Below are 21452 nucleotides of genomic sequence, written 5' to 3'. Positions count from 1 at the left end.
TGGTCTCCTGCTGCCTTCTCTCAAGTAGAGGTACTTACCAGCTGCAGGGACCTCTTGAAAGCTATTTTTGTAGTGGGAATGTAAGTATCTTCATGTGGCAGCTCAGCTATCTGGCCAGTGTTGCAGGTCCATTAACTTTTAAACCTTAGAATCATAGAATGGTAGGGACCTCTGGAGATCATGGAGTCCAACCTGCCTGCCAAAGCAGGCTCACCTAGGGCAGGCGAGCAGGCAACGCAGGAACGCAGCCAGATGGTTTTGGAAAGCCTCCAGAGAAAGACTCCAAAACCTCTCCGGGCTGCCTGTTGCAGGGCTCCAGCACCCTCAACAGTGAAGACATTTTTACTCATGTTGAGGTGGAACTTCTACTCAGATGTGGAATACAAGTTTCTGTGCCTGCTGATCTCTGCAGCTTGCTGGTTACTGGAGCTAACCAGCTTTGGAGAGTCTGTGATGCTGTGTCTGGTGAGGAGGGCAGCACAGAGATGAGGAAAGCTTAAAATTTACAGAATAGCTTAGGTTGAAGGGACCTTAGAGATCTTCCTAAGATCCACTCTAAACCTACTCTCCCTCAGCTTAGATCCATTCTCCCTTGTCATGTTGCTAGGCACCCTTGTGAAAAGTCGTTCTCCAGCCTTCCAGTAAGATCTGTTCAGGTATTGGAAGGGAGCTAGAAGGTCCCCCACCTAGAGTCTTCTCCAGGCTGAACAACCCTAGCTCCCTCAGCCTATACTCATAGCAGAGGTGTTCCAGCCCTTGGATCATTTTTGTAGCCTTCCTCTTGACTCACTCCAATAGCTCTGTGTCCTCCTCACAATGGATGCAGTATTTGAGCAAGGTCTCACAAGAGCAAAGTAAAGAGGCAGAATTGCTTCTCTAGCCCTGCTGGGCACACTCTTCTTGATGCAGCCTAGGATACAATTTGCCTTCTGGGCTGCATGGGGGCACTGCCAGCTTATGTTGAGCTTCTCATCAATCAACACCCCTAAGTCTTTTTTAGAGCTACTCTCAACCCACTCTGCACCCAGCCTTTATTTGTGCCAGGGACTGACCTGACCCAGATGCAGGACCTTGCACTTTGACTTGTTGAACCTCAGGTGCATCTATAGTGACTTTGGTTCTTGTCTTGGCCTTTTAGTTTCTATGAGTGCACTTTGATGTACTTACCTGGCAAAGACTCTAGTTAAATAAGGTTATTGTGCAGTCACATCATTCAGAATTGAAAGGCAAGTCCTGACAACCGGAGATACACATTTAGAACTGGAATGGATGACATGTTTCTAAAGGGAATCGATTGTTTCTGCTGTTTATTGCAGTCCAGGATTTTGATTCAGAGGACTTGAAGTCAAAGATGTTGGATTTTAGGAATTTTTCTCTGCAGTCTTATCAGAGACTGCAAATCTGATTGTCCTCTGGAGTCTGTGGGGTTTGCACATGGGAAGCTGCAGTGGATGCTTTAGAGTGACTCTTTGTTGTCTCCTACTTAAAGATGGCTTTTATTTGTCACTTTGTTCTTTGGTTCTTCTGATGTCTTTGCCTACAGCAGTATCTGTTATGCATTAATATCCCAGTATTTTTGTAACAAAGTTAGGAGCTCTTTCTGATCTTCCAAAGCATGACTGTATCTGACAGGAGCAGGAATTGTCAGATTGTTGTAATAGTCTGCTCTACAAAGCCCATGTGTTGGTGTCACATGTGAGCTTAATTGCTCTGAGGATGATGCATCCACATAGACCCCTCACATTTATAGTGTATAGGACTCAGTGCTGTCCACCTTTGTTTCAGATTTGTGTTAAAAACAACAAAATAACACTTCCTTGCTATTTTTTTCATTTCCTAGTCAGCTTGCAAGGAAGCAGCTAGTGCCCAGTTAGCAAGTGCTGTGTGGCACTGCAAGGGGAACAGTGCCACCTAGGTATAGAGCCCAGATCCAGGAGCATGTAGTGAGCACCTTCTGCTTGCCCTGCTGAAATGCTTGCCAGCTCAAGAGTGAGATGAGGTTATTTTCCACAGTCTGCTTTCTGAAGGTAACTGCTCCAGGGAAAAATAAAAGAAAACCAAGTAATGGAACTAATCTATTTGATGGTGATGACTTATGCTGGGGCTTCACCTGCATTAATTCTGGCTGTGATTCATTTTCTGAAGGCTGTTTGTCACCCTTGCACTTGCAGTTATCCCTGTAATTGATCCCCTTCCTCTTCTGAAGCCCTGGCTGCTGCTGCTTCTCCTGATCCCCCAGAGCCATAATAGTTTATTAATTAGCTGTCAAGATAATAGTTAATAGTTCGAGATGGTGGTTGTGTTTGTCCTAGTTGGATATTGCTAATGGTTTAAAACAGCTGTGTGTGTTGTTGTGATTATATAGGTTAGGCATTGGGAATGGTTTAAAACAATTGTTATGGTTGCCCAGTATTGGTAATCTCTTGTTAAAAGCTTGTCACTGTGTCATTCTATTGCCACCATGGGGAAAGACAACTGTTGGCCTTCTGGAGGGGAATGTAGGACTCTGAGGCCAGGCAACTGTCAAGGACCAGCTGGGCTGCAGCCTGTCCAGACCGCTTCAGGCCGGGGCAGATGCCCTGGAGTGTTAGCACCTGTGCAGCAGAGCACAGGGACAGCCACATGCCTGCTGGGCTTAGCAGACTGGACTATAAAGAGCAAGGCCTTACAGAGAGACACGGAGATGAAACCAAAAGGAATGGAGAGAGACAGGACAGTGGTACATGAGGGACAGGAGAGATGAGGCCGAGACAACGGGTCCCTTCCAACCCAGTGCAATATGTGAATCTGGAAGTATTTTTGTCTCACTAGCTCATGGAAGACACAAAGTCTGATTTTTCTACAGTGGCCTTTTGACAGGTCAGTGAAATTACTGAAGGCCAGTTAAAGGAGCTCTGTATTGCTGAGGGATTCATACAAGCACACAGTTATAGAAGTACTTAATATAGAATCAGTAAATCAAGTTAGGCAAAAACTTGGTATAATAGAAGATGTCTCAAGTCATGATTTGTCTGGGAATTGTGCCCTTGTAGCATTATTAATGGACAAGGAAAGTAGTTATCTGTACCATGCTACCACCCCATGTTGAGCCTGTGTCTGTAATTTCTACCCACCACAGGCTGATAATGAAGGATATATTAAAGAAGAGTGATAATGAAAGATACATTAATGAAGAGTGCTGAAGGCAGATTTTCACCCTCTGATCCATGTCCAATATGAGTAATCACAAATACTCACATGTAAGTAGCTACATGATTTTCTTCACATTTAAGAGGGGAACCTGTTATCCACTGGCCTGACCCCCAGCTCTTAGTCACTTCTGAAATGTTAACATATTTTTATATTCAGAGGTGGTTTTGATGGTATTTTTTTTTCTTAACTCTCATTCCTTTAAAAAACCCCACAGATGTGATCAGAACTTTTTGGTTTTGCTTTGAATTTCCCTTCCATAACTCTTGCCCATCTATTTTTTTTCCCCCCATGCATCTGCTGTTCCCCTCCTTTTATCTCTGTCCATTTCTTTCTACTCTGTTCTTTCTCTTGAAAAAAAATTGCTTTGTGTCTGTGAGCTTTGGCTGCTTTCTCTCAAATGAGTGATAGGAAGCATTTGTTAGCTCTGTGCAGTCAGCCAGGGAAGCCTACTTTGGGGTTGTTGTCCAACACTGGAGGCAGTAACCCCACAACTTGGTTCCTCTGTGCCTCTTCCAAGTTCTGTCTCCTCTCCCTTCTTCATCTCCTGCTTCTCCTTGGTCTTTTTATCCCTGTAGCCATAAGTTTCCCATTTTCTCCATGTTTCATCTTTCTTTAGCAGTATATTTTCCTTATTCCACACTATGGGGGAAAAAAAGAAGTCTCTACAAAAAGATCTTATCCACTCAGGAAAGGGTACAATCTGTAGTTATCTAACCTGAAAGATAGAGTAGCTTGGACAGTAAGCCAAGGAAGAACAGAGGTGAAGTACTGGAGGTATTTAACCCCTATGGCAAATTCTACGTAATGTGAAAGTGTCATGCTAGTAAAAAGAAATAATTTCAATACAGAGGGGAAAAAAAACAATTAGTAGAATTTTGGGAGAGATGATTCTTTAAAGGGTCCACCATGTTTCTCATCTCTTTTAAATTTCAGACTGGATGTGAGGAAGAAGTTCTTCACCATGAGAGTGGTGAAGCCTTGGAATGGGTTGTCCAGGGAGGTGGTTGAGGCCCTGTCCCTGGAGGTGTTCAAGACCAGGCTGGATGATGCTCTAGCCAGCCTGATCTAGTGTGGGGTGTCCCTGCCCATGGCAGGGGGGTTGGAACTAGATGATCCTGGCGGTCCCTTCCAACCCTGACTGATACTATGACATTTGAGTTTGTTTACTTTGGGTTGGTGGGGGGTTTTTTTGGTTTTTTTGCTTAACAGAAACACGATTCTGACTGTTTATTCCTCTTTAGGAGTTCTGAGCTCTCCAGGATCTGGGTAGACAGAAGTTGTTTCCAGAGTCCTATCACTGTCATAGAATGGCTTGCGTTGGAAGGCACTTCAGAGATCATCTACTCCAATCTCCCTGCCATGGGCAGGGATGCCTGTGAACTGGCTGCTCAAGGTCTCATCCAGAATAGCCTTAAACACCCCCAGGGAGGAGGCATCCACAACCACTCGGGGCAAGCTATTCCAGAGTCCCAATCCAAGATGCAAAACCTCCAGGCAAGTGTGCGGTTTTTGCCAAGTCTCATCATTCTTAGAGATGCACACCTGCTCCCACTGAACATAAAAGCACTTAATGATCTTAATGCAAGTCTAGCATTTCCAAAAATCATTAAGTGTAACCCTCATTAGCTGAAGCACTTCCTTTTTCCTTCTTTGTGTTATTTTTCATGTATAGCACAGGGGTGATTCAGACACCAAGAGAAGAATGAGAATGACAGGCGAGTACAACGATCCAAGGGAGTTCCTGTGCTTGGAGATGGTAGCTCTCTGTGTAGCTTCTTCAGTGTTAGGTGTTTGTCCTTTTGAGAAGTACAATGTACTATGTTTCTGAAGAGGAGAAGCAGCCTCATCATGAGTAAGTCTAGTAAAATATCTCAGGTCCTGAAGTACATCACCTTGAAGCATTTCAAGCTGATCACTAATTACCTTTATTTTTTTCCTCTTCTTCTAATTTTCAGTCCTTAGTAGCCCTTTCTCTTGTTCTGCCTAAACAGCCTCTTAGGAGTGGATAACAAAGTTTTGCCAGTCCAGATCCCCACATGAGTCTGTCATTGTCTTTCTTTAAAAATAAAAATGTTGTAGACTAGCTCATAAAATGCTCCTAGGGACACACATTTTTGTTCTGCTTTGTCCTTTTCTTCTCTGGCTTGTCTTATTCTCTCCTAATTATCTTGTCACCTGTGTTAATTACAGATATTTTTACACCACTGTGAAACTTATCAATTTGCAATTGTTAAGAAGGATATATTTCTGGGACAAATATTCTGCTGAGATGAGTCATGATTTTAATGTGAATTATCATTTTTTGGGGGTATGAGTCATGTGTTAACTTCTCCACCTTTTAAATACTCTTTTTATCTTGTTATCTGACTTGACTATTGAAAACTCATTTACTGGATGAAATCAAATACTTGGCCAGAGCAAATTCCTTTGCCAAGTGGGAAGATGTTGTTTTGTCAGCAGTTAGGGCAGGCCACAGAGGTTATCAGGGTTCCAAACAGCCAATATATTTAGTGACCAGCTTGCTCAAGAAGGAGTATCAAAGCAGATCTTGTTTAATGAGTATGTGGAAGGCAGCTATAAGGTCTTCCCTAGTGAAGACTCTAGGGGGACCTTCTAGCTGCCTTCTATACAGGGGACCTGCAGGAAGGCTAGAGAGGGACTTTTCAAAAGGGTGTCTGGGACAAGGGGGATGGTTTTATGCTGAGGGAGAGTACTGTGGCTTGAGATTAAACTTGTGTGTGTTTGTACTCCCACCCTCTTTCTGTGTGAGAGGACAGTTCTGAGGGGCAGCAATGCTGATCCCCCCACATGTGGTCTACTTCTAACTTGCCTAAAGACTGATGGAAAAGTGGTCACTCTAGTAGGTCCTTCTTCCTGATCAGTGATGTAAGAGGCCAAAGAAGATGACAGCTGCTGAGACTGCTTCCATTTGAGGCATGGAGAAAGGTTAAAAATACCATGCTGCAATTTCAGATCTTTTCCACACTAAAATACTGTGATCTCCAGAAACAGCCACACTCCTGCCAGCTACAGGGACAAGTCCATTTCATGTTGCAATATGTTAAGACAGAAATGGATTAATTTCTATTTTTTACAAATGCTTTGCTTCCTTTCCTTTTGGAAGGGAAGATCTGGTATTTAGCAGCATCTTTTATGTACCAAATAAAGCCAGATAATTGTGTGTCATTAAGATGGTAGCTCTGCTCTGTGAATGGAGAGTGTGAATACTTGCATCTCAGAAATTCAATACAACCATGGACAGAGAAAAAATAGCTGATAAAGGTCTAATCACCACAGCATTTTAACTGATTCCTGGATTTCCTGTAGGCTGTGGTTCCTTTTGTCTTGAAGAAAGCTTAACTTTTATGTAAGATTTAAGTACATGAGTTAAAATTGTCTGCAGATGTAAAATGTCTAAAATAATTGGGTTCATTGTGCTGTGACAAAAGGAGGGATGGAAGAAGGCAGGAAGGAGACTTGAGCATTCTGGGGAGAAGAGTGAATGCTAGGAAAGCTGTGTAGAAGTCTTAGTGCTTTCAAATTCAGAGAAACTAGCTTATTGTGTGGCATTTTTCTAAAGGCTATGTGCTGATGTATTTTGATTCTGGGTCTATATTTCATACAAGGAAATTTACTTGTTTGCTATCCAACTATTTTTAAAGCAGCTGTTGTCACCCAAGTGTCTCGAACAAGATGTGCACACTTTGTGCTTTGTCAGAAAATGATACCCAGCTCTTCAGTGATTCAGCATCATGCTTACCTCAGTTACATATGAGAAGCAACTGGGAAACAGTCATCCTTTTGTAAAACCCTCTTACTTTTAGCTAGTTGGTTTTGTTTCTTCTGCACTTGGAACTAAAGCTTGTACTAAGCTTAGGAGTCTTATGAGCCTTGCCCTGTTCTCAAGAGCATTTCTCAATGTTCAGAGGCAAGAGAGACCTTCTGAATGTTGAACCATGTCAATTCAAAACTTTGTAGGTAAGGTTTGTGTTAATGGTAAACATCATTCTCTTGATGAGAGCTTTTTGCTCAGCTCAGTGAAAGCTTGAACCAGGAAACACTGATTGAGTTCTGTCTGAATTTGTCAGAGGGCCAGGAGGGCCCTTTGCCCACAAACTGGCCATACCTGCATCACAAGGGATTGCTGTACAGGGAGTGAAACCTGCTATGGCCTTGCCCATGTCTTCTGGGAATGGGGGCAGGTCCTTAACTTGGGCCTGGGACTGTTCAAGTAAGCCCTAGGCCTGCCCTCAAACTTACATCCTCACCCCTAGTGTACAAGCTGTAGCATCTTGCTAGCAATGCCAGCTCTCCAGCCAGAGGCTGCAGGGCAAGTGGTTAAGAGCAGTGTAAGACATCCCCTGTCCCCATCTCCCTGATGTGAGCTTTACTTAACTCCTCCTTTCAGCGCTGAGAAACCAAAAACTATAAGGAGGAGCAGAGTGGCTGTCCATGGCTGTATCTGAGTAATTCTGGGAGTGGGCACGATTACTGCAGGGAAAAAAACGTCCTTTAGCTTCAGCTTGCCTCAGCTGAAGGCAGATAAGAGTAGCAGGACATCACCTAAACCTTTTTTAGGGATTCATCTGGCACTTCCCTGGCTGAACTATCCCTGTTATGAAACACCTTCTGTGCACCCCCAAGTTCCTCTTGTGTCCATCCCACACTGGCTCCTTCCTTTCACCACCACTGCTTTGAGCAGGTAGTACCTGCTCCTCCTGGTGCTGAGACAGGCATGGTTTGCCTTGCCTTGCTCTGCCAGCTGCTTTCAGGTATTTATTTAGATGGCACACTTTGCTTTTTGTGCTTTTTTATATGGCAGAATACAGAAATATTTATGAGATCTTGTGCATGGGAAGAGGCAAAGACTGGAAGCAATAAAGACTAGAAGGTATAGGCAGAAACTCTTGAAAACATTTGAAGTGGGACCAATTGCCAGCAAAGTGGCTGTTCAGTAACTGTGACACTTCGTGCAGCTACAAAATAGAAGCTATTTTTATTTGAGAACTAATAATGAATGCTGCCCAAATGAACAAGGGAGAATTCAAATGGGAGAACAAATGGGGGGGAAAATGGAGGAGGAGAGATTTGTATCAGGTACAAGATAATGACAAGGTCTTTCAGAAGAGAGGCTATTTCTAGGTACAGTTCAAAGACAAATGTTAACCAACAGGGTAGGAAAAAAACCCACCTCCCTGCTTACCAGGGGAAGCATATCAGGGTTTGAAATAATTATTTTCGGGGTCTAAGATTAACCAATTGAATAAGATGTAAGGGCAGCAGCTGTGAGTGCTGACAGGTGTGAGAGGAGTTGTGTGTGGAAGCAGGAGTGTACAACAATTTGGGGTGGCACTGTGGAAAGGGTTCTGGTCCTCCCTTGCATTTCAGAATAATCTAGCTGAGGTTTTAGTTTTTGAAAGGGAATATTTGTTTATTTACTTCTTGATTTTTAAATCAGGACTTTGTATAGGAAAAAAAACCCCACCACTGGAGGTTTTCTGACAACCTATAAGGGGAATTCTGTGAAGGGGGATGTCCCCACTTCTCAAAAGGCACAGGAGAATATTGATGTGTTTTTGCTGTCAGCTCAAATTCTGTTTGAGAGGCAGCCACAGAAGATGTGTTTCCCCTGCTTGCCAGCTCTGTGAGTGCTGCTCGCCACCCCTGACAGAGTAGGGCAGGACTCTGCAGGCTGTTCTTACCTTGGCCTGATGCTGGAATGGTAGTTCATGGAAAGGGGCAGGGCAGAGGGGGAGGAGGTCATAGGGACAAAGTCAGGGACAGCCCCAAGAGGAACTGGAGGAGCCTAATCCAACACAACCTCAGAATCATAGAATGCATTGGGTTGGAAGTGACCTTTAAAGGTCATCTAAGTCCAATTCCCCTGCAGTAGCAGGGACATCTTTAACTAGAGCAGGTGGTTACTGATGCCTTACAAAACCAGCTATGGCTTGAAGTTCACCTTCTCCCAGAGTTCAGGAGCTGCTGCCCCTTTTCTTCTCAAGAGCTTTCATCAGGTCAGACATGAAATCTGCTTGTCTGCCTCCACCCCCGGTCGGAAGTGGTGCAGCTGGCTGTGGCTCCCCAGCCTGTCCTGTGCTTTCAAGCCTTTTTGGAGGAAGTGGCCCAGGTTTCTTTGCTGGAGGTGGTGGCTTAGTGAAGACAGGTGGAGGTGGAGGGGGTAAGGGCAGGTCTCCATTACTGCTGCTGGAGGCTGGTGGTGGCGGAGGCACAAAATCAGGAGGAGGTTCACAGAAATCAGCTGGTGGCGGTGGTGGAAAATCAATCTGCAGCGTGGGTGGTGGTGCTGGAAAGGTGTCTGGCTCCATTAGGTAAGCTCCACTTCCTCTCTGGACTTTGGAGGGCAGGACTGGTGAAGCAGCAATGGCAGATGAGCGCCGCTCCGGTGGGGGAGGAGGCTGCAGTGTGTTCCTCTTGCCCTGGTGCTTCTGCGGCCTCAGCAGTGGCTGCGCCGGGCCCGGCACGCTGGCTGCGTTTGACTTGGCCTTTGGGAAGCAGAGGGAATCAAAGCACAAGACATGGTTAGTGCACTGTAAACGAATGCCACTGCCTGAGAACAGGGAAAGGGTGTGAAGGTACATGGGGAGAGGGCAGCAGGCAGCCAAATGGAGCAGAGTGCATTTTGCCTGAAGAGTGCAAAGAGTGTTTGGGTTTCTGTCTGGAGCCTCCCACAGCTTTGGCAGTGGAAACCTCCATGGTGACAGCATTCATAGTGCTGCAGGGAGTGCTGTCCTCAGAAAATGAGAGCTTTTAGAAGTTCAAAGAAGTGAAGTTATCAGGACATTTACAGATGCTTTCTTTATGTGTCCACCCAGCTGTTCATTCCCTGAGGAAATAACGGTTTAAAACAGGGCCCTGGTCCCTTCACAGTTTGAGGCCCTGGGGAAGACCCCTCTGTCACCACTCAGTGCTGTGCAGCAGGGGAAAGACACTGGGGCAGGGTGGCTTCTGCCAGCTGGGCCAGGCACCTGCACACTTCCTCCACTTCCCAGTGTGAAATAGGCCCTTGAAGACACTAAGCCATGTTTGCAAGGGGGGAGACATCAAACCCTCTGACAACTTTTCTGAAGGAAAAATTAATCAGAGCCTCCATCATACAAGTAAAGAAGAAGAAAATGTAGGGGAGCTGTTGGAGATGTTTATTTGGACAACATTTTAGGTGCCTTTTGTTTGAACGAGTGCTTGCCAGTTGACACTGAAGATCAGAGAATTGCCTGGTTGGAAATGATCCTAAGGTCATTGAGTCCAACCATAACCTAACATCTCCCTGTACACAGCTGTTGGACCATGTGCTCAAGCTCCTCATCCAAATGTCTTTGAAACACCTCCAGGGATGGTGACTCCATCACTTCCCTGAGCCTTTTGGTGCAGAATAAATAAAGGCCATTAGCTGAACGTAGTTTGCTTTTGGGGTTTCTATTCAGTTAACAGTTACTACACAGCCATGGTATCTGTTGTTGTAAACCTGTGGAGAAGTCTACTGTGCTGAAAACAAAGCTTTGTAACACCCTCATGTCTAGTGCTGCTCATTTATCAGTGTAGACCCAGCTAGCTTAGTGCTCTACCTGTAGCGCAGCAGGCCCTAAAAGACTGCAGCTTGATCCTTTTCACCTTACAGCTTCTCTAAGCCTAGGAGCAGAGGGCAACATGTTTGCTTCTGCTAGAGAAAAGTGCTCTGCCACCCTGCAGTTAACAGTACTCATTCTGGTACTAGCTGAGGATACCATGCAAGCCTTCTTTTCCTTGCCTACAAAGATGGGGGCTCAGGAGGAGGGAAACAGTGGCTGAGTTCTGAGAAGAGGATCTGTTCCAGAGGAAGTGAGGCTCAGAACAGAGAAACAGACCTTTTAAAGGAGGAAATCGAAGGCAGAAACAAGAAGTGTAGGATATATGATGCAGGTGACAGAAAAATTGCAGGAATTTAATTTCACTTGTCCTGTGCACTTTAAGTGTGATAGAGGGGCTTGATAATGAACTGCAAACAAATGCAGGGAGTTTGCTGCAGGAGGTTTTTGAAGCCCTCATACAGTGTCTTACTGATACTATTACAGCCAGAGATGGTGCAAGTGAAAAAAATGTGGAGCTTACTCAAGGAATGCAATTAAAGCCTAATGAAAACATGTTTCCCTTACTTCTTCACACTTTCTTACACATTCATCATTCATCCTTCTGTTGAAAATACTGCTGTGTACTGTGGGTTACCAAGGCAAGAGCTGTTTGCTGGCAGAGACAGAAAACAGCACAAAGGATTCTGGCAGCACAGGCTTTGAGACTATCCCGGTAGGCACATTCCTGTCCTTGCTACATGACCTCACAGCTTTTTGTTCTGAAGAAGGAAAGTGGCAGATGGCTATTCCTTCACCTCCCTTGCATCTTGCTTCTGTGCAAAGAGCACTCTGCAGTGTGTCAAGTGTGAGGAGGAGCAGCAAGGAACCAGCAAAAGGCCCAGGAGTCAAATCCTTGTCAGAACACTACACTGGCACTCTGAGGGGTGAAAACAGTGGGTGAAGAAATGCAGACTTGAGGAACTGGTTGACAGGTGACATTTAACTAGTGCCTCTGACCTGTACCTCTGATGTGTCCATTTTCTTCTGAGTCTCTGGGAACTCTACACTGGAGTGATGAAGAGTTTGAGGAATCTGTCCATTGGACTGCACAGCACCTGTGGCAAGGAGAGGAGAGAGGGGAGGGAGTGTTACATTTCTGTGATATTAACCAGACTTGGCAATAGCAAACTTTTGAAAAAGGCTGTAAAAAGATCTTTACAACTTCCACCAAGGAACCACATGCTGCAGGGGTTTTATACATAATTCAGTAAAAGCCATGAGGATTTCTGTTTTCTACTTCAGGCTTATTTTGTGGCTTTTCATATTCAGTTCAGGAAATAAACAACATCCTTCACATTAAAGCTAATAGCTGTCCCCACACCTCTGTGGTTGTAGCTGACAGTCTGACAGTGCAAGTGGCAGAGCTGTGAAGACATGACAGAAATTGTCAGAGCATGTGAAGGAGCTTTCCCTTCTGCCTGTTGTAAGCTGGTTATCGAAGGGGACCATCAAGGCTGACACAGGAATAGAGAAGGGGAGCTGGCTTTGGAAGGGAAGCTAAGCAGAAATCAGACTGGCACTAGTCAAGCCCACCCTCTGGCCTGCCTTCTGTCTTTCCTCACAGCATTTCAAAGTTAGCAGTGTGCTGCAGTACCTCAGTCTCAGTTTTTAGTGCATGCTTTTTCCCCCCCCTGTTCTCCAGGTGAAAGATTAAAAGTACCATACGTTTATATCAATAAGAGTTGTGAGAGCTAAAGGTGTGAAGCTCCACAGAGGGGCTGATCCATGTTCTTTAGTAAATGAGCTAACAGCTCTGAAACTTCTTGCCCATCTGGAATCACAGAGGATTTGTGAACCTTGCAGTATGCTCAGAGCAGTGAAGATCTGCTAGCTGGCTAAGTTAAAGCCATGCAAAACATCCACCCAGCATGACTACATTTGTAAGGGGTATGCATGAATAACCCAGTGCTGTCAGGTGGAGCAAGTGAATGTGAGACCAAAGGACAAATCTGTGGGTTTCATGATGACAAAATCCCCAGGCTCTGTACAGTCTGATAAGGATTAAATGCGGTCTCCAGTTTAGTCTAGGATTTTTGGAAGGTGCACATGCCAAAGCAGTAGATAGAATTTGGTGCCTACATGCTGCATTTGATGGTTGGACTCAATGGTCTTAGAGGTCTTTTCCAACCAAAATCATTCGCTGCTTCTAAGATTTGTAAACCTTAATGGCTGCCTTATCTCTGTCACAATGAGCAGTCCTGAGATCCAGTGAAGGTGCACTCATGGACCTCTTGGATGCTCATGAACCCTTAGCTCTCTACAGTGTAAGTCTAAGCACAGTGATGGTTTTAATTTTAATGTGTACTTTTCTGACCAGCAAGGAGGTTCCATGAATATGATAATAACAGAGTAAGTTGTTTTTATCTTCATGTCTGCACATCAGACTATTGACAGGAAAGTAAACTCAACTCTGCAGTATACTGAATTTACCAGGCCTATTCAGGCTTCAAAAGATGCCAGAGGATGGTCTGAAGACCTTGTGTTTTCTGCCTGTGCCTGCATGTCATTCAGCATGTTTAGTCCAAAGGACCGATTTGATTATTCACACTGCAGTCTGTGTTTGATGAAGGACTAATGTGGAAGTCAATCAAGAGTGAAACCCAGTGCTCAGCAGAGATATAAAACCCTGGGTTCTGTGGCCCTGCCCTCAAATGGAGCAAGTTACTGTCTCTCCTCATTTCATCTGCTCTCTGCAGCAGAGCAGGAGTTAGGGATTTGCATTGCTCAAAGACATTGCTGCCCTCAGTCATGCTGAGATTTAACTAAATGAAAGAGAGCAAAGAGCAGTGGAGTCTATAAAGCACTTGGCAAACATGAGCCCACGACTGCTCAGAGCCAGGCATTTCAGGCCCCAGGTTTTATGTAGGGCAGTACCAGCAATTGTGAGAGAGCAAGAATCACAGTGCCTTGCCTCAGAAAGCTAACGATCCTTCAGAGCTATTTCCATAGAGACAACACACATGGATGAAACCTTTCCAGGCTACTTACCCATTTAATGGGACCCATTAGTAAGGATTAAGAGTATATTTTGTGATCACATGCAGAGTTCCTGGATTCTAGTCTGGAGCTGAAGTTATACAGATGTGTGATGTACTTTATATGGCCTCGATCCTGCCCCTATCCAGTACAGAGTGCAGCAGCAGTATGGAGCCCCACTGGCCAGCCACCTCTCTTCTGCCATCAACACCAGGACACTAAAGCTCTACAACTGTCCCGTCCATCCCCATGCACAAGCATCCAAAAATCCTCAGATCTCTAAAGTCTGTTACTAGGTCTCACTACCCCAGCTGTGCATTTTTTCCCCTGAGTTCATTCCAGGGAATGAGCTCTTTTCTCATATGTATGGAGAAAAGGCAAACTAATGCCCTAGGAAGCTTTTTGGAGCAGTTAGAGTTGTCTGTATGAGAAATCAGAATATTAACTGCCAGCACTGATCTTGACTTTGCCTTTCTTATGACAGCAAGTACTTGGCCAGCATGTCCTTCCTAGTAAATAAAGCTTATCTTAAACATGTAAACTAAAACCATTGCTGCAAGTTACAGCAGCACTGTTCATCACTGTTCTATCTGTACAACAGTAAAATAGGTAACAGCAATATGATGAAGCTACTGGAAAAGTAAAGTTAGAGAGTAACTCAATCCTTTCTTCCTCTGCATCCTTCTCCTAACACCCACAGTGCTAGGAAAGGCAGTGGCTTACCCTGTATTAATGTCTTTCTGATGTGATTCTCAGCATATCCCACTCATCCTTTTTACTCACTGGAAGAAAAGCTCCAATACAGCCAATGCAGAGATGGGCAAACAGAAGACTTCCAAGATATGGCCCATCATCCATAAAATGTAGACAATAAAGAATTTTGCCAATAGAAAATGATCTTATTAAATGATACAGATTTAAGCTGACCTTTGGTGGGCTGTCTTCATATTCTTCAAGTTCTACCTCTAAATTGGGAGCTCTGCTATTAGCTCGGTGGTAGATGAGAGTTACACTGGGCTGTCTAGAGCAACACAGTATCTTGCTGGGATAGTTTCCTGGCAAAGCCTGTATGCAACACTGATGATGAGAGAGGAGAGCAACAGCTGTGATTTCAACTGCTGTGCCAGCATTGGTACCTGCTGAGGAGGGCCCTGCAGGGGCAGCTGATTTCACCGTCCCTTGGTTTGCCTGCCGAGACAAGCCAGCTCTCTTCACAGCACACTTGTAGTTATCATACAGGGTCTTGCCATACTGCAAAACAATGGAAACAACACAGTAAGCTTGCTGCAGGGCTTCAAATAGGCCAAGCATTCACTTTGCTCTTGGAACAACATTTTTGCCCCTATTCCTTCCTCCCCAGTTTTGTTTAAATGTAGCTTTCCACAAGTGCTGGGCTTACTTCTTCACAGGCTAGGTGGAAAGCATCTCTGTAACACCACAATAAACCCCCAACTCCTGTGACCAAACACAGTTCTGATACCATTCTCCCATTTCATGTTCAATTCAGTATCTGTAAACCTCTTGAAATGTGCTTTCAAAGCAGCTGTTCTCAATGACCATCTTTCTTCATTGCTTCCCAAGAATTAAATTTTGAGACTGGGGACTTGAAACACTGACTCCTGGGCTCTAGAGCAAACAGCTCTGTTAGTCTAAGACACAAAGTAATTTGATGTTCACCCCACACAGCAGAACTGTTCTGCAGCAGAACTGGCAGAAAACAGCATCCACCTACCAGGAGCAGGGCTGTATGGCCAGGTGCAGCTTCTATATTGGGCTGTGTATAAATCCATCTCTCTTACTATTTTGTGCAAACCAAAATGGTCTGTGAATTCAGACACTGAAGCAGTCATTTGGGCAGAACTGCCTGAAAAATGTCACAGCTGGACTGACCTGAGGTTGCACATCTCTGGCCACAGCATACTATTATTGTGCCAGATAACTGTGGAGTTTGATTTACGAGTGCATGAGGTTTATAGCTACAGAATTCACCCATACGTTAGTGACAAAACCACACTGGCAACAGGCTACAGGAGCAGTCAGCAGATCCACTCTGTTCGTGCCCTTCTGCTCTTCCTATCAGCATGATTGCCCATTCTTGTCATAGTGCTGAGATGCTGACAGTCCTGAGGGAGGCAAGATTTTAAAATAGACTTAACAAAATTATACTTTGACTCTCACCTTGGCAATTCTTATTCCTGTCACCCACTGATGCAGGGTTGCTTGGTCATCGCAGCACAAGTACTTGATATATTGTGACTCCTTCTGAATCTGGGGGTGCTGGAAGATTCATAAAGCAAGACAAACACAGAAATCAAAGTGATGTACAGAAGTGTGAAGGCACTGCACAGCAAACTGGGCGAGAACACTGCTGATAGGCAGCAGGTTAACGTGAGGATTGGCTGGGGGTGGTGGGGAAAGGAGAAACAGAGTACAAGAAAACATAAAAGATGGTGACTACAAACTGTGTGGGTTGCCACTGGCAGCATTTGCTTGAAATAATTCTAATGCATCATAAAGTGAATTCGAGGCCTACAGCAACCTAGTAGTGATCTGGAATTCAATGAAGTCTACAAAGTGGCATGGTTCAAGGTCTGACACTCAATCTGCACATGCTGGAAGGAAGTCTGTTTCTCGTTGAGGTTTGTCATCTGTAAGGCATCCAAGCCCGAGCGCTGCACACAATTAGTTTTCAAAGGGTACATTAAATTTGTTTTAAGTAAAAACTCTCAGCTGAAACAGATTTTTCATCTTGCCTGCCTTTCTTTGGGCCTAGTTCTACCTTTCTTCCCATACATTTTTATTCTACTTTGCTCTTGCTGTTGTTTGGCAACAGTTTTGTAGTACCTGCCACATGCTCGGGACAGGATTGCTCAAAATGCAACCCCATCAGCAGTAATCATTTCCATTTGTTTGTACCAGAAACCTTTACAACTTTAGAACCTCTTTTCTTTGTTCTTTTGGCCACAGAGTAACAGAATATATCTGATTGTAAGAGATCTCAAGGATCATCCAGTCCCACCCTTAACCCAGTACCGAAGGGTCAACACTAAATCATGTCCCCAAGTGCCACATCCACATGCTGCATAAACACCTCCAGGAATGTTCCCTGGGCAGACCTTTTCCCTGGGCAGACCATTTCAATGTTTGAGAGCCCTTCCAGTGAAGAAATATTTCCTAACATCCAGCCTGAACCTCCCCTGGTGCAGCTTGAAACCATCTCCTCTAGTCCACAATTTAGGCTCTCTTCCCCTTACTGATTGCTGTAGTAGCAGTATGTGGTGATACACCACTGCAACTCAAAGATGATCAAAATGCCAGGCTGCCTATTTGCCTGTGGCTGAACATCCTCTCTAAGGCTGCAGGCATTTGGTGCCCCTGCTGTAAGTTTGTAGTAGCTTGGATGGAATAATCTACTGCCACCTCTTGATACACAAGAATGAAACCAAAGGAAAAGGCTACGTTATCCCCCATTTGTGTGCTCATTTCTCTTTATATTCTTATAAATTATAGGTGCACAGTTAGTGAAATGCACAAAAAAGCAGCTGAATATGCTCCAAGAATTCACTGATGTCAAATTACTCTCTTTTTAGCCTGGGCAATTGAAAATTCAAAGCATACCTCCACCTAGCAGCAAGGAGCCTGGGTTTACACATACTGTTAGGCCCCCAGTGCAGAGCAGTGGTGGACACGGGGACCTTGGGCAGAAGACCATGAGCAGCCCACCAGCACAGGCTGCTGGAGCTGCTGGGTGTCTCCTCCTTATGCCTGCTGGTATCTGGGATATCTCCAGACCAAACACTGGCCACATCCAGGTGATCCAGGAGCTCAAAAGCAGAGCCCAATGCAGAGGTCTTGCTCCTCAGCCATGTGTCCCTGCTCCTCCCTTGGCACTGCTCACACCAGGCTTCCTTTCCTTGTGCTGACCCAACTGTTTAGAAGGCCACATTGTGACCTGAAAAAAGAGGAACTGGTCTGGGTTAAAGATAACCTATTTCATCATGCTTGATTTACTTTGGTTTGGTTTGTTTTTTCAACACCCAGCAGACACTTCTCTGTGTGGCAGAGCACATCCCATAGACCTGGTTTATCACCAGCAGAGCCAAAAGAACCAGGAGGTGCAAACAAAGGCACTGCAATCCTGGGTAAATTCAATCCGTCTAGCACTTTTCAACCAGCAACTAGCAATTTTGTTCCAATTGTAAGGTCCTACTGAGCCCAGCAGATGGCACCCAAAGCTCTCAAAAAGAGAAGGAAGGCTTTTCCTCCTCCCCTTCTCTTTTTTGTGTCAGGGAAATCCAATGGATCTACATACCTCCCCTCATTTCCAAACATCACACCTACCAACAGGGTTTTATTACAAGAACAAACAAACAAAAAGTCTCTAATTTCACAGATAATTCATGCAAACATCTGGAAGGAAGTGCACACTGCTTAAACAAGGCAAGCTAGGGCTGCTGATGCCTCCTCTGGGGCTCCCTCCAGAAATACCAGTTTCACAAGAACACCCGTACTGTGTCAGATCAAAGGTCCTTGAACTCTGTATTTGGACTTTGACAGTGGCCACAAATGGATACTGAGGGAAGAGAAAAGGCAAGCACCTGTGCTACTTCCTTCTGTGTTCTCTCCCTGTCTGCAGCTATTTTCAGGTCTGGGGATTTTCTGACCCCTGTGGGATTTCTCTGTATTTAGGTTCTTCAAGGGATTTCTCTTCCAGGTACTTCAGTTTTTATTGAGCCCAGAGAGTGTTCTAGCATCCACAGCACCTGCTAGCAACAATTTTCCCAGGTCTGCTATTCATTCTGAAGAACCACCCTCTTTTGCTCTGAAACTGACTGCTACTAGCTTTGAGTAACCTTGTTTTGAAAGAGACACTGAAGGGCTGACCCCTATCCGCATCTCTCTGTGCCACTCCTGATCCTTGGTTGTTTCTTTTACAACCTACAGGCTTTTAGTGTCTGCAGTCATTCTTCAAGTCAAAGTCATTCCTTACTTTTGCTTATCCTTGTTGCTCCTCCTGGATCCTTTTTCAAGATTATGATATACTCCTTGAGATGAGAGGGCCAGAACTTCACAGGTGAGGAGAAACCATGCCCTCATCCCATGGTGTGACAACATTTGCTGGTTTATCATCTAGGCCTTTCCTAATCACTCTTATGTTTGATTTACACATCTGACCACTGAGCACTGACACAAAGCTTTCAGCAAGTTGTACACCACATCAGCATCGTGCTCTGGAAGGGCAGAGGTCAGTTCAACGATAGCAGTGTCACAGGTGAAGCTCTGACTGGTTTTGTCCCTATGCACATTGCTGTGACTATACCCAGACAGTTAAGTCCTTTGTTACATGATGCCTGGTTTTTGGAGGTGTTGGATACCTGTCTAGTTACTTAAGGCCTCAGCCTTTCAGGCATCAAGCTACAAAAAGATGTGCCATGTTCACCTGGAAAAGTACTGAAAAGGCTTGGAACTGAATCTCCTCTGACCCACTGTCTCCTCTACAAGTACCAACTGTCTAAGAGATAAAGCAGAAGCACTTTTAATATAAAGAGCTTATTTTCTGGAGAGCTTTAAAAAAAATATCTCTGCACAGATTACATTTTCAGATATAAAATAAACTCTTTGCCTAAAGAAAAAAAAAAAAACAAACCAAAAGATAAAACACATTGAAAACCTGAGGAATTGGGAACTGAACAATGTGGTATCTGTGGTTTGTGCCAAAACAAATGGCTAGAGGCTGTGTGTGCATGAAATCAGAAATTACCCCAATAAAATGTTCTTTTGCTTTGCCTTCTTCCAACACTGAAGATGAAAAGTAAACTGAAGTTATTCAGGCATCTCATTGGATTCTTTGCCCCAAAATATATGGATCAGTGCTCAGTCTCTGAGGCAGAAACAGCAGCCAGCAGCATAAAGAGTGACTAACTTTGGATCAAAAGCTTTGGCTTTAGGCCAGGTTTTCACAAAATGGTCAAGGTTTTTGGATAGCTTATCTTCTACTGATGAATTTGTGCTGTGTTGAGCTATCTTCTCAGATAAGCTGAGACTCTTCTGGCCCCCCCTGACTGCAAGCAGAATTAGTACTGAGCTCAGCACCTTTAAAAAACCAAAACCAAAACCAAACCACACTGCAGTGGTTCAAATTCTCTGTCTGCTGTTACATGTGGTCAGGCATTGGAGCAGGCTGCCCAGGGAGGTGGTGGAGTCACCATCGCTGGAGGTGTTCAAGAAACCTGTGGACATGGCCCTTTGGGGCATGGTTTAATGGCCATGGTGGTGTTGGGTTGATGGTTGGACTGGATGATCTTGGAGACCTTTTCCAACCCCCAAAATTCTAAGTTTCTATGATTCATAGAATCAATAAGGTTGGAAGAGACCTCAAAGATCAACAAGTCCAATCTGTCACCCAAGACCTCATGACTACTAAACCAAGGCACCAAGTGCCACGTCCAATCCCCTCTTGAACACCTCCAGGGATGGTGACTCCACCACCTCCCTGGGCAGCACATTCCAATGGCTAACAACTCTCCCAGTGAAGAACTTTCTCCTCACCTTGAGCCTAAACTTCCCCTGGCACAGCTTGAGACTGTGTCCTCTGATTCTGATCCTCTGCACTCCTCATGTTAAGATGACCAGGCTTAACTGATCTCTCAAAGCTGCGTGTGAACTGTACAGATAAAAGAGTAACTGTCCTATTACAAGGCAATTATTCTTGTGACCTACATTTCTCTAATGACTGAGGCAGAATTTGTAGTTCATTAAAAATATATGTAATAGCCATAACCAAAGAGGACTGCTTTATGCAGCAACTAATATTTTCCAAAGCTATTACCTTCCATTTCCATTCTCTGTCCTTATTCTCCCCATCTTGCACAAGGGTGTGCATGTACTAGGAGAGGAATTCCGGGTAGCTAGAAGTGTCCTATAAGAAAGACTGTTTCTGCTTTTTGCTCTTCAGTTTATCCAGCAATGAATTTTACTCTGAAATACTTACCTGAAGCATTCATGCTAACACAATAGCTTGCAAATCTTTCACATAAAGAAACAGAACATCCCTCAATTTCTGTCCTCATTTCATAGATTCCTAGAATGATTTGGATTGGAAGGGACCTTAAAGATCATTTAGTTCCAAGCTCCCTGCCATGGGCAGGGACACATTCCACTAACCCAGGTTGCTCAAGCCCTCATCCAGACTGGCCTTGAACACCTCCAGGAAGGGGGCATCCATGACCTCTCTGGGCACCCTGTTCCAGGGTCTCACCACCCTCACTGTAAAGAATTCCTAATCTCCAGTCTAAGTCTCCCCCCGTCAAGCTTCAGTCCATTCCCTCTTGTTCTATCACTACAAACCCTTGTAAAAAGTCCCTTCACTGCTTTCTTGTAGGCCCCCTTTGGGTACTGCAAGGTTGCTCTAAGGTCTTCCTGGAACCTTCTCCCTGCTGAACAGCCCTGACTCTCCCAGCCCTCTGATCATCTTTGTGGCCTTCTCTGGACCTGCTTCAGCAGTTCTATGTCGCTCTTATGCTGGGGGCACCAGAACTGGACACAATACTGCAGGTGGGGTCTCACCAGAGCAGAGCAGAAGGGCAGAATCATAGAATGATTTGGGTTGAGACAGACCTCTAGATGACTTTTAGGTCATATGATCTACCCCCAATC

General features: G+C 44.7%; 1 protein-coding gene across 1 annotated transcript in view; it reads right to left on the bottom strand.

The window, feature by feature from the left end:
- Positions 1-8704: 8704 nt before the first annotated feature.
- The window catches only part of APBB1IP (amyloid beta precursor protein binding family B member 1 interacting protein), a 43938-nt gene continuing 31190 nt past the window's right edge, over positions 8705-21452 (bottom strand). Inside the window, exons 10-13 of the mRNA XM_009898553.2 lie at positions 15975-16073; positions 14933-15047; positions 11784-11875; positions 8705-9698 (exon numbers count right to left, since the gene is read on the bottom strand). Coding sequence (XP_009896855.2) covers positions 9168-9698; positions 11784-11875; positions 14933-15047; positions 15975-16073 — 837 coding nt within the window. The 3' untranslated portion in view covers positions 8705-9167. The remainder of the gene's footprint in view (positions 9699-11783; positions 11876-14932; positions 15048-15974; positions 16074-21452) is intronic.

This window comes from Dryobates pubescens, chromosome 21 (genome assembly GCF_014839835.1).
Source record: "Dryobates pubescens isolate bDryPub1 chromosome 21, bDryPub1.pri, whole genome shotgun sequence".
Classification (NCBI taxonomy): Eukaryota; Metazoa; Chordata; class Aves; order Piciformes; family Picidae; genus Dryobates; species Dryobates pubescens.
This window is presented reverse-complemented; position numbering and strand designations above follow the sequence as displayed.